Source organism: Podospora pseudopauciseta (assembly GCF_035222475.1).
Source record: "Podospora pseudopauciseta strain CBS 411.78 chromosome 2 map unlocalized CBS411.78m_2, whole genome shotgun sequence".
Classification (NCBI taxonomy): domain Eukaryota; kingdom Fungi; phylum Ascomycota; class Sordariomycetes; order Sordariales; family Podosporaceae; genus Podospora; species Podospora pseudopauciseta.
Window position 1 is genome coordinate 810,590 of NW_026946663.1, and position 22,006 is coordinate 832,595.

At 50.8% G+C, this 22,006-nt stretch overlaps 4 protein-coding genes and 1 non-coding gene across 5 annotated transcripts; 2 read left to right on the top strand and 3 right to left on the bottom strand.

Annotated features, from left to right (window-relative positions):
* Positions 1 to 345: 345 nt before the first annotated feature.
* On the bottom strand, positions 346 to 3,700 carry QC763_201880 (uncharacterized protein). The gene is given in 5 exon segments (XM_062909224.1): positions 346 to 1,023; positions 1,094 to 1,399; positions 1,456 to 2,365; positions 2,443 to 3,257; positions 3,269 to 3,700. The coding sequence occupies 4 exon segments, from the start codon at positions 2,472 to 2,474 to the stop codon at positions 820 to 822; spliced, it is 1,452 nt and encodes a 483-aa protein (XP_062767988.1). The 5' UTR covers positions 2,475 to 3,257; positions 3,269 to 3,700; the 3' UTR covers positions 346 to 819.
* An 11,771-nt stretch (positions 3,701 to 15,471) lies between these two features.
* Positions 15,472 to 15,840, bottom strand: QC763_201890 (uncharacterized protein; the record flags this gene model as incomplete). Its single annotated transcript, XM_062909225.1, has 1 exon — positions 15,472 to 15,840. One exon carries the CDS (start codon positions 15,838 to 15,840, stop codon positions 15,472 to 15,474), a length of 369 nt encoding a protein of 122 aa, XP_062767989.1.
* Positions 15,841 to 17,157: 1,317 nt separating this feature from the next.
* QC763_0031280 lies at positions 17,158 to 17,246 on the top strand. The gene has a single exon. It is a non-coding gene; the product is annotated as a tRNA-Tyr (tRNA).
* A 455-nt stretch (positions 17,247 to 17,701) lies between these two features.
* QC763_201900 (uncharacterized protein) lies at positions 17,702 to 20,131 on the bottom strand (the record flags this gene model as incomplete). Its single annotated transcript, XM_062909226.1, has 1 exon — positions 17,702 to 20,131. One exon carries the CDS (start codon positions 20,129 to 20,131, stop codon positions 17,702 to 17,704), a length of 2,430 nt encoding a protein of 809 aa, XP_062767990.1.
* Positions 20,132 to 20,501: 370 nt separating this feature from the next.
* Positions 20,502 to 21,972, top strand: QC763_201910 (uncharacterized protein). The gene is made up of 2 exons (XM_062909227.1): positions 20,502 to 20,949; positions 21,013 to 21,972. The coding sequence occupies exons 1-2, from the start codon at positions 20,913 to 20,915 to the stop codon at positions 21,603 to 21,605; spliced, it is 630 nt and encodes a 209-aa protein (XP_062767991.1). The 5' UTR covers positions 20,502 to 20,912; the 3' UTR covers positions 21,606 to 21,972.
* The last annotated feature ends 34 nt before the right edge of the window (positions 21,973 to 22,006 follow it).

A 22,006-nucleotide genomic window follows, 5' to 3' on the forward strand; every position in this document is an offset into this window, starting at 1 on the left:
ATCACTCTCCCCGAAACACCATCATGATATCTCGCAAGAAAAACCACAACGCCACACACACGACCAACCGAACAAATCTTTTCACAAAAACGACACACACCACCCCCAAGAAAAACGTACCACACACACGCACACACACACATGCGAAACTCAAAATCAAAACATAACCTCTCTCAAAATATCTCTGTTTCTTTCTCTTTCTTCTTCTCTTCTCACATATAACTCAAACACACACAAGTTACACACCGCCCCCCCCCCCCCCCGCCCCTCCCCAATGATAAAAAAACAAAAATGCCATGAACACTCCCCCTCCCCAGTGATAACACCTTCCCCTTCCCCCCCAAACCCCAATCCCTACCTTTGCCCCACCGTATATGTTTGTACTCTTCTTTCTCCCCATTGCACCATAAAATAAAAGCCAGCCAGCCAGTAGCAAAAAAAGAAAATCAAGTCCCAATAACACAAGTCTTTCAGGCGAGAACAGTAAAAAGGAAAAAAGGGAAAAAAAAGAGGGGGTATATGTATATACAAATATCAACCGTACACAAACCAAAAAAAAAAAAAAAAAGATCTTCACATTCGCATTTTCCCACTTCTTTTTGATTCCTCCTCCTCCCCGGCGGCAGTGGTGGTTGTTGCAAAGGTGATTGAATATATTTCCTTCTCCCACATGGAGAAAAAAAACGTATTCGGGTATTCGAAAAACATTGGGTGTGTGATATAAAAAAACGACATGGTTGCAGAAGACGGATACACGTGTTTGTTGCCTGGAAGGAGAGAAGACCAAAAAAACAAAAAAAGAAAAAAGACCGGTCAATACTAGCTCCGGTCCTCGGATGGCTTCGGCCTCAGCGACCTCTGATCAAGCTGCCTTTTTCGCTCCAGTTTCGCATAGTGAAGACCGCAGGCGTTGCATAGCGTCCTCGCCCCGTCGGGACCGCGCCTCCACTCTGGGGTGTCAATCCTGTTGCAGCTGTGACACCGTCCGGGAGGAGCCGCACGCTGTTTTGATAACTTTGTTAGCTTGCCATGTGCCATTTATCCGGTAACCATCTGTCAGACAACAACAAAAAAAAAAAAAAAAAAAACTTACGCCGCGCCGCTTCTTAACCTCGTTCAGACTGTAGGCTGGCTTCATCCCGTCGTTGTACATGGCCACATCCTCGTCCTCGGGCTTTCGGCCGTGATCGCGCGCTCGCTCGTCCTGAATTCTATTCCGTTGAATCATTTCCCGCACCTCCTCGAGCTTCTTGAGGGCAAGCAGGAGGCTGTTGAGAAGCCCGCCGACCTCGTTCTCGGTGGGCATTCTCGACAGGATGGGCTGCGAGCCACCCTGCTCCCGCGCGGCAGCTACGTAGGCCTCGGCAAAATTGAAGCCAGTACGGCACGAGTTGGCAACCTGGTATAAGTTGTTAGCATCTGAGTTTTGGCATCACGGTTCAAGATGCGACTCACGATTTGCAGAGCATCTTGGTAGCCATATGTTTCGTAATGCTTGTCCAGGGCGGCCTTGTAGTCCGACAACCGATGGTGCATATATTCGCTGTTTTCCTCACCATACGCAGGTGGCCGTTGCGAATCATATGGGGATGCGAAGCTTGGTCCTGAGCTTCTAGGGGATGCTGGGTATGCCGACAGAGGCAACTGTCCAGGTGGCAGGCGTCCGGTTTCAGAATAAAGCCCTGGCAACTGCTGCGGCGGCTGCTCGCGATGGCCAGCGCTGAGAGGCGGTTGTTGTGGCTGCGGTGGCCTGTGGTCCGACTCAGCCGAGTCGACTTTGTGTGCATGTGAAGGGGAGTGGTGTGGCCCCGAGAAAGTGTTCAGTGGTGGAGGTGCAGGTCGGCTAGCCAAAGCAGGCCGTGATGGGTCAGAGAAGGCAGGGAGGGTATCTGATCGTGGGTAACCCGACGATACAGGATGCAGTGTTCTTGGCGACTGGTTCTTCTCGACTCCAGCCTCAAAGGACCGTGGCGGACCTGTGAGCGATGCGACCGAGAAAGGCGCTGGGAGGCTCTGAGGAGGCATTTGTTGAGGCACTGGGGGTGCAAATGACCCAGGCTTTGTCCCCGAGATGACTTCGGAGATGGAAGGGAGGGATTGCCGGTGGTTGTTAGCGGATTCTGGTTCTTCAGCCGACCGGCGCGGCTCAACCGGCGAGATCATGCCAGGGATGCTGGTGACGGGAGCCGAGTGTGGGTATCCCGAATTATACGAAGAGTGATGCTGATGGTAACCCGGGGCGCTCGGGCTGATGATGGTAGCGGTCGCCATGTTTTGCCCTTCTCTATACGAGGTATCGATGCGTTGGTCTCGAGGTCGTCTATCAAAATGATCCAAGGGGTTGCTGTTGGCAGTTGGAATTCCACTGGAGAATTGAGAATGTTAGACGCGCCTTGGGGGAGGGAGCAGCAGCAATCAAGCAAAGAAGAAAAAGTCACAAACCTTTGCCTGTTACCCGAATCACCCGCTTCCATAGCGGGTCTTGTTCAAACTATGTGTGTATATATATCCTTCAAGCAAGCAAGGCGCTACGGGGTGTGTTTGACGTGCAGATTGACGGGTGGTGCTTGTCGAGTGTGCACAGTCGCTACCATCCAGCTGGCGGTGACGGTCGGACTTGGGACCGTTTTTGGCGTCGGCTCTGCGGCTCAATCAGGGCCGGGTGGGCAACGGTGGTTCGGCGAACGTATAAGAATGCTATTGTCGGCTTTCCGCTTTTCGGTTCCGTAGGCAGTCCGCGGGCCAATTCCTGAGAGGAGAGGCCTAATAGCACTCAACAAGCACGGGGCGATGCTGCAAGAATCCTCAAAGGGCACGGCGGCGGTAGATTGGGGGGGGGGTGGAAGGCAGTAGGTCACAGGCGTGCAAAAGACGGACAGGAAAGGGAGGCCAGGTGGAGGTGGGCGGACAGGCGCGGTTTTGTGTCTTTCCTTATTTTGTTAGGGGACCCGGGGGAGGGGGCTGCTGAGGCTAGAGGACTCGCAGATAGCCAGCCGCTCGGGGGGAGAAGGGGGGGAAAGGTAGGTATGTATGTGTACTGTGTGGGTTTGGGGTGGATTGGAGGGAGGGGCGATCGAGATCAGGTGTGGGTCACCACTCTCCCGTGGAAATGGATTGTGGGAAACGTGCTGTTTCCCCCCGGACCCTTGTGTCTCGCGCCGACGTGAGACCAGGTACCTCGACCAAGCGTTAGCGTTCCCAGCTCCGCACCTCGCAAGCCTGGGCAGAGAAGCAGCCAGCCAGCCTACGGATACAGCCAGCCAGCGGCCAGTCAGCCAGCCCGTCCACAGCACAGCACAGCACAGCGCAGCTCCCACAGCAGCAAGCACCAAACAGCTCACTCACCCCCCTCTTTTCGAGCCGAGTGAGAAGAGGAAAGCAAGCTGCCAAGCCCGGGCTACCAGATTCGATGATGCCTGTGCCGTGTTGATGTCACTGTCCTGTCAATCTGGACGATCGTTGCGAAGAAACCGAAAAGGCGGAACAATTCGCTCTCGGCCCTGGCGGGCTCGTGTGGTTGGCCAGAAATCCCTCTGCCTGGATAGTGATGACGACTGGTCGTTGGAATTGGGAACTGGTGCACCGTAGTCAAAGCAGAAGAGACAGGAAAAGAGAAGAGAAAGTGAAAGCGGGCCGCTGACGGGCGAGGGCCGGACGACAGACAGTAATTATTACACCTCTCTCTCACCTCGAGGTGGGAGCACCTCCAAGCTGCAACACGGGTAGATGTGTCTGGTAGTGGCAGTTTATCGCTTGCTGTGCGTACACTACTGTGCTCTGTGTGCCTCGCACAAAGTCGGAGAAAAAGACGGGAGGACTTGAAAAGGCTCTCCCTCTCCCCAGATCGATTGGAAAACATGTTACAGTATGTAAAGTACTGGTACTTGCCCAACAGCGTCTTATGTCCGCAGTCTCTTTTGCTGGTTGCTGCTGCAGCATCAGGCACTTCTGGAAATGCTCTCTACCTGTTCTTCCAAGTACTGTACTGTACCTCGCGGTACCGGAAACGATCGCGTTCCCGGCATGGCATGGCATGGCATGGCTTCTCCCCCTCTCTGATGAGATTTGATGAACCGATGCGCGGGTCGTCCAGTCAGGAAATGCAGTTGGTTTGAGTGGGGGAGGGAAAGGGGGTGCATGGGGGCGCCATCTCATGCTCCACCTGATGCTTGGGTTACCACTGGGCTGGGGCCTTGCTGCGATGCTGGCTGGGATTTTGGTCAGCCAGGAATTTGGTACCCCAGCCCGATGCGGTGAAGGCGAACCTTGTCGCCTGGTTGGCCGGCTTCCTGCCGAGTCCACTTTGTCCACGGGTACTTGGCGGTACCATGTCGACACCCCGTCACCGTACCGTGTGCTCTTTTTGGCTTCGAACTGTGTCGTCGCTTTTTCCTCGACAGAAGAAGGAAAACGTCAGCGCCCAGCAAAAAAAACGCCAGCTGACAAGGAAACACCCCCCAAGGTCTCCAAGGTGGGTGCATTTCGATCTGCAGGATCCTTTTCGAGTCACGTTATTAGAAGAACATGACAGATAACAGTCTCAACCACAATCATTGTTTGATCAAATGGCAAGTTCCGCCGTCGTCCCGAGCTGCTGCCATTGTCTGCCGCATTCAAGAGGGCGGCTCGCATCTCTATCCGTACGTACACGGCCTCTGTCCCCGCACACAGAAGATCTGGCTATCGGATCGGACATCGCCCCCCGATCTGGGTGCCGTATCGTGCCACTGTGCCTCCACCATAGGTCAGCTTTTGAGCGCGTACGTAAGGTAGCTATTGTACGTGTGTACTAGGTGGCATGTTGGGCAGATAAGGAAACATCCAGGCAGCAGCAAACACGCCCAGCGTCATAGTGTATAAAAGTCTGGTTAAGCTTATGTTACGGACCTATTTGTCGGGTCGCTCAGGGCGGCAACGGAGGCTGCACCAACAACAGCTGGAGAGCACTTGTTTCTGTGGTGGGTTTTCGGTAGGGAATCTCTGACTCTGCCGAGGCCAATTCATCACTATCGCACGATTTCACCCTGGTGTTTGCCCGGCTTGGCGTCACATTCTAGAAGGAAAATGTCTGTGACTGCCCCCTATGCTGGATCGAGATCCCTGGTCTTAGCCCCCTTTGTCGTGTAAATCGTTGCTGTAAACGGCAATCCCAGCCAGACCAGATGGATGGGACGGATGAGATGACGCCTTTGTTCCAATACAACCGCTGTTTATACTATCTGGCCGGCCGTCTGGCTCTGCTTGAATGTGCTGTCACAGGGCGCTGTGGAACAGCGTCGTAGCTGTGAGCTATTGAGGAGTTATATCCAGTGGTTGCTCACTAGTCCAGTCGGGGCACTCCGAGCATAGCAGACTGCCGATTTCCCCAGCGATCGGTACCGGTATCTCGGCGGAGAATGTGCATAAGCAGTTCCCTGCTTTTCAGTCGGCTCCGTGGTCCGCTGGAGGGCTCAGCAGAGGGAAAATTGCCAACGGTTGGCAGTTTTCCAGTCCCGGCATCTGTCAGAGGATGCCAGCGCCCAAGGCGGCTGGTCTGGCAGCCGCTGACCTGACAGACTCATCTGATGGAGGGGTAGTACTCCGACCTCTCCATCTCCGCCTCGACGAATGGGCTGTGGCATCACACTGCTCCCAGGTGCACTCAGCCATATGAGCTGGCACTCTCGTGCGTGATACAAACAATGCGGTGTTGTTGCTACCAGCGGCCCCCAGAGATATGCCGAGCGAGGTGATTGAAAAGGCCTCATCGTGGTCAGAAGAGGCGGGCCCCCGTCCAGCATGAAATTCCCTCTATCGAATTCTGGCTTTTATGACGAATCTCCAAGCGGGAATAGTGTCAGGTATCGCATCCGCTCCATCCTCTCGCCCCTCCAAATCTCCGGGTCTTCCAGCGTGGGGCCGCCGCGAGGGTCGTGTCGTGATGGATTCAGGAGGTTCGCACACGAGGAATACGACGCTGTTCCAACACCAGCACGTGGGCTCTTGCTGGGTTGTACCACGGGATACCCTGAGGATTTCGAGGGAGCGGTTTGAGCCGAAGGATTGGGCCACAAGGGGTTTCTCATCGATCGGATCTGGCCTGGTGTCCCCGCTGACGGGCAAGGGTCATGAGATGAAAGGACACGGCCAATCTTGAGTGCCACAGTGCATGGCGCTAGGCTGGCAGGCCTGCGTGCTGAAAGGTTGCGGTTTGCTGGATTTTTCTCGCTAATCGAATGGCCGAATCGGGCTTGGGCCTTGTCGAGAGCGTGGATGGGTGGAATATGGGCAGATGGGATGATGGAATCAGTGGATAATGCAACGCACCCGAAAAGTCCCGCCAAGCTCGGTTTTGTGAGCGGCCCAATCTGTTTTCCCCGCTCTGCAACTCCACGGGCAGACGGGTTGGCCCTATCAGCATTGGCTGATTATTTTCCTGCAGGCCAAAGAGCTGTCTGCGACAAGAAAAAAAAATCGCTGAAACGGGCAACATTCACGGGTAAAGTCAGATGATGAACGGTGGATCGGCTTCGGGGGGGAACCGCGCGGGACGGGAAAGATGGCGTCGATATGTTCGATATTTGCATGTACGGCACGTGATTGTGAGGTAATAGGTATTAGGTATCTCCCTGCAATTTGCAGGATATTCCTCTTCGGACAATAGAAGCAGTGGCGGTGGTAGTGTACCTATGCTGTCTCGAGAACTTTCGGCAGAATGCTACCTGGAGAAGCATCAGCAGCATCAGCAGCATCATCATCAATCAACCCGCAACTCTGGGAGATCGAACCAACAACAGCCGGGAACGGATATCATCATTTTATTACATGCCGCGGGAAGAGGGTCACCTATCTAGTGTCGCGGTCCCTGTCTGCCTTGACCCGCTTTTTGTTCCACGCTTGGGCCTGGTGGACGATGGAACCGTTCGTCCTAAAAATACCACCAACGCCCGCACTGTGTACATCTGAAGCTTCCCAGCAGTGAGAGGTGTACAGTGTGCCGATGATCTCAACCGCTCTTGCATCTGTCAGAAACAGGAATTCTGCGCCCCTGGCATTCTTCTCTGCATCTGCCACTCACTTGTCATCACTTTCCCTTTTCCCCATCGCTGTGCCTCGTCAGCCATCACAAAACGAACACCGAGCCCAGGACTGACCACCAGTGCAGTGAGATGTGTGCGTGCCCAAGGCCCCACAGCGGGGAGAATTGGACGGAACAGCATCCGGGCTCTGTGCTCTCTGCTCGTCGAGTTTCAAAACATGCTGATCCGATAGATCCCCAGTGATTTCTTCAGAAAACATTCAGGCACCCGAACCTGAAGGCACCATCGCTCTTTTCCCCTTTCTGGCCTGCTGTTCATCAAGACCCTGACAGCTAAAACGCACTATCGACCAGACCAGGATCGGATATGGACAGGTTTTCTTAACGGTTGCTTTTATCACGCTAGCCATCTTGATCTCGTGTGGGGACCCAGCGGGCTAGAGGAAAGCGAATACGTGAGATCGACACAACGAGACATCCACCCAACGGCCGGCAGTTGTGGGTGCAAAGAGACCGGAATAACTGGGAACAAGTGGCCGTTCTTACCGACACATCTTCTTCGAAGCCTTCTTCCCGAGCCTACCTACCAACAACCGCTCTTCCACAAGTTCTTTGTATCGTGCGGTCTGTCTCTACGAGGAGTCATACTCACCCTCGGTCCAACACCATCCCGCAGATGTCCGATGTGGCAGCCAGGGGATACGGCAAACCTCGCACAAATACAACTCTGCTTAAGTCAGCGGTGGTTGCGTTCTCGCAGCCCTCACACTCTCTGGCCGTCCAAGGGGATGGGCTCTGGATCGGGAATGGTTCCTGAATGAGCCAATGTCCCAATTCCTGCCATTGGTGCGGGGGTCCGTAGCCGCATCCCAGATCAGGCGATATCTGCAGGAAATCACATCTCGCGACCTCCCCACTGGGTTCCATCGAGACCGATGTCGCGCTGGCCCCCCGTCAATGTACTCACAGGTACCTTAATTACTGGCCGACCCCACTGACCAACAACCCTCCCTGTCCGGTTTCATGGTTCGCTGTCCACCCTTGCCCGTCCCACGAGCCTGCCGAGCTCCGGACTAGTTCAGAGGATTATCAGCTTCGCCGGCGACCTTTCCAGAAGTCAGATTGGCTGGAAAAAGAGGGGTGGGGGCGGTGGGGGCACGGGGAACCGTGCTCCATGTTCTGTTCTGACGCGGTCGACGATGGGGATTGCAACGTTGGAAAGGACGCCTTGCATCCGATCATCCAATTTTATCGCCTCTCCATCGCATCCGCATGACGAGATCCAAGTTCTGTTTCTCGTGTGTCGACCACTAGCACGAGTCCGTTGGCAAGTGTTGGAGGTTGGGGGACTTTGGCGGGGGAGGGGGGGGGGGCAGGGCAGTATCTCACTGAATATCAGTCACCAGGTCTTCTTGCCATGTGGCATGTCGTTAGCCCGCTGCAGGCAGAATTATTGAGACTGATGGCTCTGACGTTGACAGCTTTGACAGGTTCGGCCAATTTTCTCGAACAAGAAGAAGCCTACTACATACATGTCGGGTTGATATAAATGCACATGCATTCCATTGATACACACCGAATCTCACCTACTACTATTGTGCTGTCTCATTGGATATGTTCTGTTCAGCCTGAAAAGCGAATTGTGTGTGTTTTTCCCCCATCGATCTCACAAAATCTCTTATCTCAACCCGTCCGTTCCCGCGGGCTGCGCACCCCACAGTCCATCGCATCTGATGGGTAAATTTTTTTTTTCCCGATCTGATTTCCATCGCATCTGATCTGATCTGGCCCGACCGATCTTGGGAGGATTTTTTGATTCCGCAGCAGCCAGGGTGTGGTAATTGATTTACTACGTCAACTCCGGCCCCATATAGCCTTGTTTTGAGTTTTTCCAACGGTCAAAGACACATCGGGTTTTGCGTTGTCAAGGACTGAAGAAAGATAGGTAATACCCGCATTCGCTTCTAATGCAGGCAGGATATCCACCGACTTTTTCGGATGTGTGGGGGGAGTATGGATGGGACTTGGAAGTGTGGTCACGGGATGGGGATATGGAGGTGGATGGCTGGGCTAAAAATATCGGGGATTTTCCTGCATTGGACACATCACTTATCCTACCTACGTGCGGTCTGGGGGGGTTGCCCACTACTTACATGTGTCACTGAGACTGAGAAATGTATTCTCGTGTGAGAAGATATTTTTTGGTTTTTTGGCCATTGGAAAATCAAGGCGGCGGTGGCCAACATCTGTCTCACGTGGTCGAGCAGTCAGTGTTAAACGAAACGTACATATATAATCGTCCTTGATATGTACCGATCCGTGGCAGGCACGCGGTGTCATCAACAACAAGTCGAGGCTGAAGGATTGGCACTAGGTTTGAACAGCCAGACAACGGGTGCTTGCTTTTGCCTTCCCGCTTTTTTTTTTTTTTTTTTTTTTTTTTTTTTTTTTTTTTGAAAATCCCCGACGGGTTGTGTTACCTGTTTCTGTGCGAGGGTGTATCATGGTTTTTTTTGTTTTGGACCAGTTGATGCTTCGGCTTGATGTATGTCAAATGGCAGCCGGCAGTCGGATAGCTTCTACATAACTTGCAGATTTGAGGATCCCGATGCTCGGACTGGGGGGGGACGCTCGGATAGGGGAGTGGTAGGTTCGGAACAGTGGGTTTCCCTTGTCTGTTGCTGTACAACCGTGGTCGAGGTATACTAAGGTAGGACAACTCTTTGCTTTGTTGTTTTAGTGGTCCGCTTGGGCCGCATGTTGGGCTTGTTGAGCCTCCTTTTCTCTCTCGGCTGAGGGGGCATGGTGAGGATATGAGGCTGACGACTGAGTGATTGTGACTCGGGCAACGGATCATACGTATTGCATATATCGTTGCCTTACTTTTGTACCCCCACTCTTTTGGGGTCTCTCTACCTGCAGCTTTGAGGGGGAGGAGAGGAGGGGGAGGTGATGGTCAAGAGATCAGGATGAGCTTGGCGGGATCAAGTTGCTGTTGTTGGACAAGGACAAGTGGGTGGACTTTCCGAGGTTTTGGGGGAAGTTGGAGCAACTCCAGATCCCGCACGCTGAGAGGTTCGATGTGGTCGATTCCCGTTTTCGTGTTTTAGTCGTACTGGATTAGGAGAGACCAATGGTTGCGGGGGGGGGGGTTTGTTGAACGTTACGGTTACGCAGTTTTGTAACGAGAGATTCTGGACTCTCTGGAGTGGACTGGATGGGGAGGGAGGGAGCGTAATCTCGTCCTTCGATTTTGTTGCTGTGTGTGTGACAGTCATCAGGAAGTTGTGGTTGGTCGAGTGTGGTACTGTGGTTAGAAGGCCCGAAGGGAGGTGCAAGAATTACTTTACCTATGGGAGTACATTTGAGAAATGGGTTTGTGTGTTCCAGAAGAACAACCGACTTCAAGGGGAGAGCGATCATCACTATGAGAGTGGGTGTGGCTGTCTCACACCGGTCAATATCACTGACACATATCCACACGCCGGATGACCTCAACGGTAGGAGAGAAGGGGGGCAGAGGGGGGGACCTGTCTCGCTCGATCTGGACAGATCTAGGACCTTGGGTTTGAGTGGTGTGGTTGCAAGCAAACCCCAAGGATGTCAGCACAAATACCACCACAGCCGCGGAGGGTTTGAAGTTCCAGGCTGCTGGCCACGTAGGAGGCGCTTTGTGACAGCTTTTGCTCAGGGTGCATGGGCAAGTCACGCTCTGTATTTGATGCATCTACCCTTGAGATCAGCAAAAGTGCTGTTTTTTGCTCATCCGGCTTGGGTGTCAGTCAGTGCCTCCCCTTTTCACAACCTCTAGGATGCAACTTACACCTGGAACTTTTCACGGCAGCTCTTCTTGTCTGTGTTCGTGATCATCGTTGCGGTGTAGCTATTGCCACGGCACACAGCTTGGATAGGACAGAGTTCAGATCCTGCAGAGGGCCGATGAGGGACAAGGCCTAGAAAAATGTGCTTCGTATACGATCTGCTGGCTTTTCCCCGAAAACAGATTTGTGGTCTCCAAGTTGTGGTCGCTTGCGTATTTGCAGAGAGATCTTGAGACAAGTACGCCTATACACTAGCACACACGGGCCGCTTTCTTTTCTTCTTTCTTCTGTGTACATACATGTAAGTCAGTGTCGGTGATATGCACACAGACCCCTTTTTTTATGCGTTCTGTTCTTCGATATCATTGCTTCTTTTTGTCTTGTCTCTTGCAGAGACGCTAAGCTGAGAGGAGCTTGGTGATGTTTCTGAGCTTGGTTTTCCCACAAAGACTTCTTCCAAAGAAGGGAATTCATCAGCACGAGCGTGCACGACACCAGGCAAGCGGTCCCCGCCCCCGGACCGTTCCTTGGGTCCGACCGTCCGTTGGTGGTTTTTGTTCCCGCTGAAGAAAAAAATATGATAAAATCGATACCATGCGAGCTTGCATGGATAAATATACCAGGCTGGGTGAGACTACGCTATGTTACTAGTAACCGAGAAAGTAGATCTCTTTGGCATGGTGGGTAAGATTTTCAACAAAGTTGCACAAGCAAAATGCCGAGTTCGAAATGGGGGAAGAAAGAGTGGTGATCGCTTTGGGGGAAGCGGGACCACCACCTTGCAGCTTGCAACTGTCAACCTCGGATCCCCCGCTTTTTTTTTTTTTTTTTTTTTTTTTTGTGCTTCTGGTAGCCGATCGAAAAGCTGCCCGGTGGTCAGGGAATTCTGATTCGGGGGTACTTGATCCTGCTTCCCCTGTCTTTCCCCCATCTCTTCTCTGTCTTGCTTTCCCCTGCCTGCCGGCTGAGCTGCGCTGACGTCTATGGCGGATTCTTTTGGGCATCCAGCTCGCGGTTGTCGATTTTCAGCTCTTTCCTACTGACGACTATGTGAAGAAGCTAAACCCAAAAAAGTCCAACATCACCTTTTCTCCCATAGTCACATTCATCTTTCACCACTCATCTCTCTCAAGCTCAACTACCGAGGTCCAAACCCCCCCAAGTCTAGGCTCATCTGGTACGCTCTGGATCTGATCAGCGTGTTGTCCATCGAAGGAAATCAGATCAGACCAAGCCCATGACTTGCAGTACCTTCCGGAGAAATGTCAAAAGTCTGGTTGAAACACTGCAGCACACACGCACACACGCGGGGTTGTATCGAAACGCTGATCTTTACCTCGAATCCGGAACCAATATCTCATTCACTATAGCAGATCGCCTACAGATTTTCCCCATTTGTTACCCTGGTGTTAGCCTCCTGCTAGTCTAAGACATATATATAACGGACGATAAGGCAAGTTCTCCAAAATTAAAAATCCAGAGAGGTAAAATTGAGAAAAGCTAATTGTACGCTACATCTACCTATCAACCTGCTATTATATAAGCAAGGATTACCAAACTTCTCTTATATTTTTGCTTTTTTAACTCATAACTACGCGCTAAATGCTACATCTAAATAATATTTAATTCAAGTCTTTATAAATATAATTACTCGTTGTGACGAACCCCTATCCAGAACCTCTGAAAGGGATATCGGTTGAAGGCACTTCTGAATAATCCTGGTTCGGTGCAGCTAAACAGTGCACAACAAGATGTCTCAATGTAAACACTAGATGCCGTGAATACAACTTGAATTGCATACTGCGGAACTGTCTATCTACACCAGCCAGTTCCTCCGTATATATAGTCCCTATGCCAAGCCTGGCATCGTTCTGGATCGATTGACTCGACCCTCGATCCTATGGATACTGTCCCTTTTGGGATTGACTCTTCTGGATCGATCCTCGATCCCAATGATCCTGTCCTGATTGGTCCTTGCTTATGTACTAACGATTGGTCCGTGGTGCGCCCCGCGCCCCACCAGGTGTCAAGCTGTGACACTCGTCTATTTTATTATATATTTTCATTTTTTTAAATTACAAAATATTATTTGTATGTAAAATTATATATAAACGTTATTTACAGCTATAAAGAAAATATAGCAGTAATGATAGATAATATGTACTATGTAGTGCTCAAATAGTAATACGACAGTAATATAGTAAATTAAAAGTTATTTGTAAGTAGTATATAGGACTTAGCATATAGCATGTAGCCTTAACATTGTTCGGCTTTAGTAGGTAACTGGCCTAGCCTTAGCAGGTAGCTTGTAAGTACCTAAATTGTAACTCGAGCAGGTGCCACAGTAAGCACGGGCATTTTTTTAGCTAATCTTTCCAATGTTAACTTTTTAGAATTATTTTTTTTGGAAAAACTTGCCTTATCGTCCTTTATAGACATGGCCGTGTATAGACCTATATACATAGCTGCTTTTATTCTGCACAGGCGGCAAAGGCGCTAAAATCCTAAGGTTTTTTTTTTTTTTTTTTTTTTTTTTTTTTTTTTTTGCGCGGGAGAAGAAACAAGTAAAAGAAGAAAAAAGCAATGTCTGTCAAAACTCTTGGGGGTTCCTTGATCCGGTAAGGACTATCTGTACGGTTTCTGTGAGTCTTTTGGGGAGGTGTGGGAAGTGGGTGAATGTAAGCTATGTCTCACTTTATCTCGCAAGCATCTATTGGAAGTGGAAAAAAAAAAAGTGAGATCTGAGCTGCTTGTCTTGTGTGTGTGTGTGTGTGTGTGTGGTGGTGGCGAGCCAAGAAGGGATAGGCATAATCATTACATACGTGAGAGGCACATACATCAGCATCGAATCGATCTTACTTTTTGCCTTTGCGTCTCGGGGACCCGGGGACAGGGACGTGGGGAGGTGTGAGATGATGCTTGGGAAGGGGGAGGCTTGGCGGCTTGGTGGCTTTTGTTGGTTGGGGATGGGGTGCTGATGGTTTTTGTCAGGTGCTGGTGGTGAGCAAACTTCACAAGACCGGCCATGTCAACGTGATGTAAGAGATGATAGAGAGTCTATCTATTGACATCAGCACGTAAAAGGGATTCCAAGTACCAAAAGCATACCTACCTGAACTGATCAAGCGGAAGTTCTCAGACAAAAATTGCAGACAAATCATTGAGTTGGGCTGCCAGTATCGTATTCGCGCAGATTACCCCTTGGAGGAGATAGGACAATGCTATCTTTTACACGGCCACAAACATGATAGGCTAAGATAGGTAGGTAGGTGTGAGAAATAAATGTCAGTTAAATGTGTCTTCATCTCTTCCAAAACCTCCAAATAAGGGTATCGGAGCCTATGTAGCAGATGTGAGCACACTCCATGTGTCAGGCATATCTTCAATAACAACACTGGCAATTAAAAGTTACAGGACAGCTCACGCGTCATAAAAGACGCTGGGTTTGTAGCTATGATATGGCGAAGAATGGGTATGGTGTTGGTGGTGTATGCGCCATGGTGGTCCTGAGATGATGAATAACTCACTTACCAAGAAGTATTCCAAGGTACCTTTTGACCTGGACGTAAGCCCAGATATAGAGATTCGAACAAAAGATTTATTTCATCAGGGAATCACTCTTTAGTCGCCACAAAGCCAACTCTGCGCCTTCTCAAACTTGAACTAATGTACATACCTGACCTTGACTCTGAACCTATACTGAGCTCGTACGTGTGGTGGAGTATCTTATAATAGTAGTAACAGATCAGACATGAATGTGTATCCTCCCTTCTCGCTCGTAGGAATGAGATAAGCCTGATTCCTAACTGCCCGATTCTATCTAGCTCAACGATTTTGACTTCTATTCCCCTCGCTTTACGTCTCTCTGATGGATCTGGTATTGTGAAAACCAGTGAGATTGTTCCAAAAGAAACAGCTCCTTCTTTTAAATGTTCGTGGATAGGTATCTAGAGTCGGACAATTACTTGGCCACCGCCCAGGAACCTCCACATCTCGCTCATGACAACTTTCTTTCGCCTCTTTATCGTGTCCCGGAGCGATTAGCCTAAAGGAGGGGAAAGCGGCTCTGGGAGACTGAGGATGCTATACATCCCTCAGGTTGATGGTAGTTGGGTACCTACAGAGAAGGTTGGTTGGACTGTGAGAGCCACCTAGTAGTCGATGTCCTCCGCTGTCCACTCCTTCTGTCCAGAGGACTCAGATATCTCGCAAGCCTCTACTTCTTAACGATTCTCTCCAGTTTCACTTTAACTCGACATAAGGATCATAATGTATCGGACTCAGAACCCTGGAAAGGTCGGTCGGTAATAACCAGAGCAGCAGCAGCAGCAGCAGCAGTAGTAGTAGTAGTAGAGGCATCAGAATCAATTAACACGGGAGCTGGCGCTCACAGCAGGCGCTCAGTCACAGACGTGTTGCATATTTCAACGTGGATTTGAGAGAAGTTTTGATTTGTTGTTGTAAACGTAGTCGTAAATTCATGCTTCATAACTCATTCTTAAAAGCCAAAATGAAACAAGCGCTCTATCCCCCAAATCGCAGACAAAAGTTACAATATTGTTACAGGGTATCTCCATCATCCCCATCATGCGCCCATTACATCCATTATCATATCCCATCATTCATATGCATTTAGTAAAATCTCCTCCTGCTTCCCCGGCCATCAGTGCCATGCATCCTCCTCGTGCCCGCAGCCTTCTGGCCAGGTCTTCCAGTGAGAGTTCCCTTCAACTTCAGGAAGGCACCACTGATCTTGTCACCGATGGAGGGCCGCCTCTGCTGGTGATGGACAGGGGCGACGGTGGTGTGGTGGTGGTGATGGGTGGTAGTGGCATGATGTCTGCGCTTTCCGCCAAAGAGACCGCCTCGGCGACCGGTAGAGGTAGTTATGGGAGCGGCGGTGGTGTGATGAGTGCGACGAGGGCCGCCGAAGAGACCTCTGCGACGGCGGGGAGCGGTAGTAGTGACTACAGGAGCGGCGTGGTGACGGCGACCGAACATTTTGATGGTTTGGGTTTGGTGTTGTGGTTGGTATTGGTTAAAGTAGGTAGTGTTTGGTTTGCAGTTGATGTTCAAATTGAACTCTTGAGAATGCTTGTTTGTTTGTTTTGCTTCTGTGTAAATGCTGATGATAATGAGAAATTAAGACCTGTTTCTCGAGGTCAGATCAAGCAAAATATATACACCATCTCATCGGCCCTTCCCTCTCCCTCCCACGTCACAGCTTTCTTTCAATGTGATCTCACATACTTGATTCAGACCCTTGGACCCTTGATGCATTCAGATCTCGATCTTATCCACAGCTTAATCCAACTTTCCAAAGACAGGGATGACATCAACCTCTTGCCAAACCAAAGAACACAAAACAAGCAAAAAAGTCAACCATGACGAGCCCCTTTGGACCCTTGAACCACCTAACATCGTCAGTGGCGTCCGCTGCGGTAATGCACTGAGAATCTCATTGGTTGCCCTAAACACCCTTCTCTTTCAGCGAGCCTTCATTGCAACCAAATGCACACCAATCAGGTCTCGTTTCTTGGACTTTTTGGGCAACCGAAGCGGCCCCACACAGGGTATGATGTCACGGTTCATGTCACTTGTCAGACGGCTCGTGCCGTGGCGACCGTTGGACTCAAACTCGAAGTTGGCATTCTACCTACTGCACATACCGCTGGGCACTGACGGAGTAAGCTCCAATGATTTGAGGACGTTGATTGTTGCGCGAGCATCATAGCTTGCGTGTTCACCACGTGGATGTGATACCTTGTTCGGACCGTTGGACCGTTGGGCCGTTGGGAGTGGAAACTTGCGATGTTCGACATGACGACTGCCTATGTATATAGGTAGCCGAATATTCCAAGGAGGAAAACAAGTGTCTGCTAAGAATAGAATTCGAGCATTAGCTAACAGCGATAGAAGGATTCTAGTGGTATTATACAGTCTTGATGCTCTCAGCAACATGTGAGAGTCTTGCACGGCTGGGTGATGCCATCACTTTACTCAAAGTCACTTCTGATCCAGACACTCCTTGCTTATTGATATCCCACCTCAATATTATCACATTATTCAAGTCCGAAGATATGTCATATCCCTTGCACCAACTTTTTGTCCACCAAAATCAAATTACAACTTGAGTAGGTACGGAATAAATAATTGTTGTCACCGAACTGTAACTGCTGGCTGCCCCGTCCCGCCAAGTCTCGCATCTCCAGCACACTCGGATATGTGTCCACAAAACCCACATTCGATAACAAATTCATGTCGGGAATTATTGAAAAGCCCTAATCCTGCACCAGATCCACAACAACTCAATAAAATCCCCTTGTGGTGTAGTTGGCTATCACGTTCGGCTGTAAATGCAATTTATCGATACCGAAAGGTCACCGGCTCGATTCCGGTCGAGGGGACACATCCTTTTGCCTTCACCTCAGTAAGGTGACTCTTTGTTTTTGATCCAGCTATGAAGACTCTTCTTTTTTTCTGGGATGCTATGTGCTTCACAAACAACCCTGCGTGCATAATTCTGGAGAAATATATTATACAATGGGTTGCTTAACCTACACCGCACCGTCATTACATAGGTCACCAGAACCCATGACATTGGACTCAACCCATTGAAATGCCATGTCGTTCATCAGAAAATCATTAAACAGGCTGTAGATTCCTGGTAATAGCTTCGGCGAACATTGAGTACCAATCTTTAGGATTTGCTAGCAACTTTAAAAGACCCATTTCAGGCTGTTTCGTAGAAAACAATAAACTTCCTCCGCCAAGGGTATCATTCCAACCAAGCCACTCTACAGTCTCATCAATGCCGTATCCACACTTCGCGTTATCATACAACGAAAACTTACAACCCCCCTCAAGCCTTAAAGCTGAAACAATCACTCACACCCTCGAAGCTTTCCACGCCTCCCAACAACCCCTTCTTATCCCCAAAGTACCTGATCCGATACGCCGTCCCCTTCTCCATCTCCCCCTCTCCCTCAAGAGCGGTATCCCACCCGATCGTCACCTCACTCCAACCCATAAGCTCACTCGTCCTCTCCCACTCAAAAATCACACTCCAGTCCCCATCATCTCTGAACCTTTCCCACGTCCCATCCTTACCCAGCTTCTCAACAGCAGCATACGTGCCGCCCAGCTTCAGATTGTTTCTCGGATTGGCTCCAACAAACCGAACCTTGACCACATCCCCAATCACATAAGGAGTACCCTTCTCAGCATCCGTCAAAACATCCCCAAAAGACTTGAAAAGCGGCGCATTGTCCATCACCACTGACGGGATAAACGACAACGACCGGTTCGTATTATCCGGCGGATACACCATAGACTTCTGATCATGCGGCGGAGGCGCCGGCGAATCCGGATTCAAATACCCCAACAGCCCCATCGTGACGTTGATATACGCCGCCAGCGTGTGCGGTCCATACAGAGTCGAAGCCCCTTCATACCTCTGGATCTCGTACTCCTCTTCCGTAGTGATATAATGCGTATAACTGTTGGCCGGACCCCCCAACACAACAACCGCATCCTCTCCCGCCTCATCGCTGGTCCTCACGGCCTCCTTCCATCTCCGTCCAGCCATCGTCGTCGCTTCCCCAGGTGAAACAATAATAAAAAGCTGTCCAACTCTAAACACTTGAACATCAACCACATTCGGCGTCCACAGATACGGCCTCTCCATCTCCCCCACATCCAGCAAAATCGGCTTGGCACCATGACACGCCCTCTGCTCCTCGTTCGCATCCTTCAAAAACCTCGACACAACCTTCCACACCGGCGAAGTGGTGTTTTCGTTCCCATCATGCTGCGTAAAATCAAACGCCCCCGGCCCATCACTCGTCCCCGCCGCAAAAGAATACCCCAGCGCAGCCGGACAAGTCTTTGCCATCCTCCCACCCGGCAGCTCAAACTCAAACCCGGTCATGTTGTGAAACTTGTGAAAAGCCTTCACCCAACCCCCCCTCACCGGCGTGAGGCCCCCCTCGTCAAACAGTTTCCTCGCAGGCTCAAACTGCCTCTTCCCGATCTCGAAACAGGACCTAGCTCCGCTGTCCGGAGTTTGAAACCCGGGCCCACGACCATGACAAGACTGTGACTTGCCATCAATAGGACAAGTGCTATTCTCAAAACTGCACATCTTCCCTGACCCATCCTCGCACCACGCGCCCAGAACATTAGGACTCGTATCACCCACACTCGCCTGGCTAAAACCAGCCACAAAATCTGGATTCTCCCCTCTCATCGACTTTTCAAACAAATAGGCCGCAACCCCTTTATTATCCCCCGCAATAAGGGTGTTGTTCCCCAACAACGAAGTCCCATGGACGGGAAACCACGTCAGCACACCCAAAGCCTTCTCATCAGCGGCACGTTCAAATTTCAAGAGCGTCAAATCCTTTTCAACGGACCCGTCGTCTTCGATGCTAATATTATACCTCACCCTCTCCTCCTCAGGGTTGGCAAGGTAAGCGAACAAACTCCGGTTGATATTCGCGCCAAAAACCTTTGTCGTCCCGACGCTGAGATACCCCGGCGTGAGACTCTGATGCGCTTTTCTGATGGATTCCACCGCCCCGTCCACAATGGCTCGGTAGCCTTGATGATCAAACCCTTTGCTTGTGATTTGTGGGAGGAGGTAATTCAACCACCCAGCTGGCCCAGCGTGGGAGTGCGTTCCCGTAACAGCAACGTTGTGGTGACCGTACACTTTATATTCCTCCCCCAAGCTCTCGAGAGCGTTGAGGATGCCGTAGCGAACGGCGGTGTCACCTGATTGGGTGTCCAGCACCAAGTAAACCAACCGGTCGGAAGGGTTGTCGATGTTGCCGACGATGAAGGCGCGGGAGTAGAGGCGTTGACGGAGACCGGAACCGACTTGTCTGGGGTCGGCGTAGCCCATGAGGTTGATTTCGACTACGGGGCCGGTGATGTCTGCTTTGCCCACGCCGAGGAGATATGTGTTGTTGTTGTTGTTGTTGTTGTTGTTGTTGTTTGTTGGTGGGGGGTGGGGGGTTGAGGTTGTCCATGATGTCCAGTTTCCGGGGGCTTCGGCGGCAAACAATCTAAGTAGTGCACAGCCGAGGATGAGGGCGCCGAGAATGGAGGTGAGGTACCCGATGATGGACCGGTAGTATATTCTTTTCGGTAGTGATCTCTTGTTCTCCGAGTCCCCGTCTTTGGTCTGTTGATGTGGTTGTGATAGCAACGGCTGTTGTTGATAAGCTCCGTCCTTTTCCGAGTCCACCCAGACGTTGGCGGGGTCGAGCAGTTTTTCATGGGCGTCCATGGTGGAGGATTTGCAGGGCGGAAGCTACCTGCACTGCATATTCTAGATGATAATTGAGAGAAACAAAAAAAAGTTTGAGATAGGTACTGTTGAAGCGGTGTTATCTGTTGTTGATCACTTGAACCCAACTGTATTAGAAACCAAGCAACCATGAACGATAGGCCTGGAGGTGATTTCTTGGCAGCGACTGCCTTGTGTCGTCATTGTCGCAGGAAACTGCCCGATTCGACAAAGGGGCGGTGCACACCCCGCTGCCAAGAGTATCGGGGTGGGTGGCAGCCGTTTGCACTGAACTGAGGAGTTTGGCATTATATTTTACTTGGGAAGCTGTTGTTTAGTTTTGAATGTCAGAACAGTTTTTCTATATTTTGGATGGATGAGGCAGGTGCAGTATTATATCTTTAACTGCCGAAGCTGTCTTGGATATCTCATACCGGAAGAGCAGCAAGTGCTGTCTTAACTTGAAGTTGTCGTGCAGACACTAGATAAGAGCTCCGATAAGAAGGCTAAGCCCACCCCGGGCGTCTGTTCACTGTGTAGAGTGGAGACCGCATTTTTCCAAAGTGAGATCCAGCGCGTCTTCAAGCATCGCATCGCGCAGTCGCATTCATTTTGAGATTTCGTCAAGTTCAACCGTCCAGCACCACCACCACCACCACCAAGATCCCCACGCCTGCTTCACACCAGTTATACAATCATAACAACAACAAAACAACCAACCTTTTCGCCCTCCACAAGTTCCCAATCTCTCTCAAGTATAACCACCTACCCACCCTCCAAAATGCCATCCATAACCACCGTCCACGAGTCCCTCCCATGTAAGTTTCCTTCCCCTCCCCCCCCATCTGCCCTATTATCCAACTCTCATCCTAACCTCCCAGACATCGACCCCCCCCCCACATCAACCCAACTAACCGCCGCCCAAACCCTCATTACCCGCGAACGCACCCTCCACCCTGACGACCCCAACCACGCCCTCCTCCCCCCCCCCTACCACCCCCAATTCCTCACCCCTCTCCTCACATCCGAATTCTCCCGCCTCTCCAGTACCTCCCCCCCACCAAAACTAAACGCCCTGGACCTGTCCCGATACAACACCCTCCCCTCCCAACCCCCCAACCCCACCCCCCACTCCCTCCAGTCAGAACTCTCAAAAGCCTACACCTCCCACGCCTATATCTCCTCCCGCCGCTCCCACCTCGCCCTCCTAGACACCTACGGAAAAACCGCCTGGCTAGTCGGCAACTACCACCTCGAGGGCGAGCTCAAGGCCCTAGAGAAGGAACTCGCCCAGACCAAACAAGAGATCGATCTTGTGACTCTGGCGAGGAAGACAAGACAAGAAGAGGTCGGGTCGGAGATGAGGATGCTAGAGGAGAATTGGAAAATGGGGGTGGGGAGGGTGCTGGAGACGGAGGTGGCGACCGAGGGGGTGAGGAGGGAGGTTTTGGGGGTTCTTGCCGGGAGGGAGTAAGAGATTGTTGTTGTTGTTGGCAAAAGAGACTGCGAGAAACGAGGCGGTATTTCGAGAAGGGGGAGAGAAAGAGGTCAGGTGAAAGAAGCAAGGGAGATGTGTGAGGTGGGAATTGTAACGAAATGTTGGGAGTTTTACGAGTTTACCACAACAGGGGAGGTTCTATGCTGAGGATTGTTGTTTAGGGGGCAGAGTAAGGGACAGACACGTAAAATGGGAAGGGATATTGTCATAAATATGCTGGAGTTTGGGAATATAAATCAGGGAGAATATGTTGCTTCACACGGAAAGTGTTAATATACTTAAATATGGCCGGGTTATAAACCAAAAGTGCTGCCCAAAGAATTGTCGAAAGGCGTGAAAAGGGGTCCAAAAAACTTCTTGACACGGCGCTATATTCC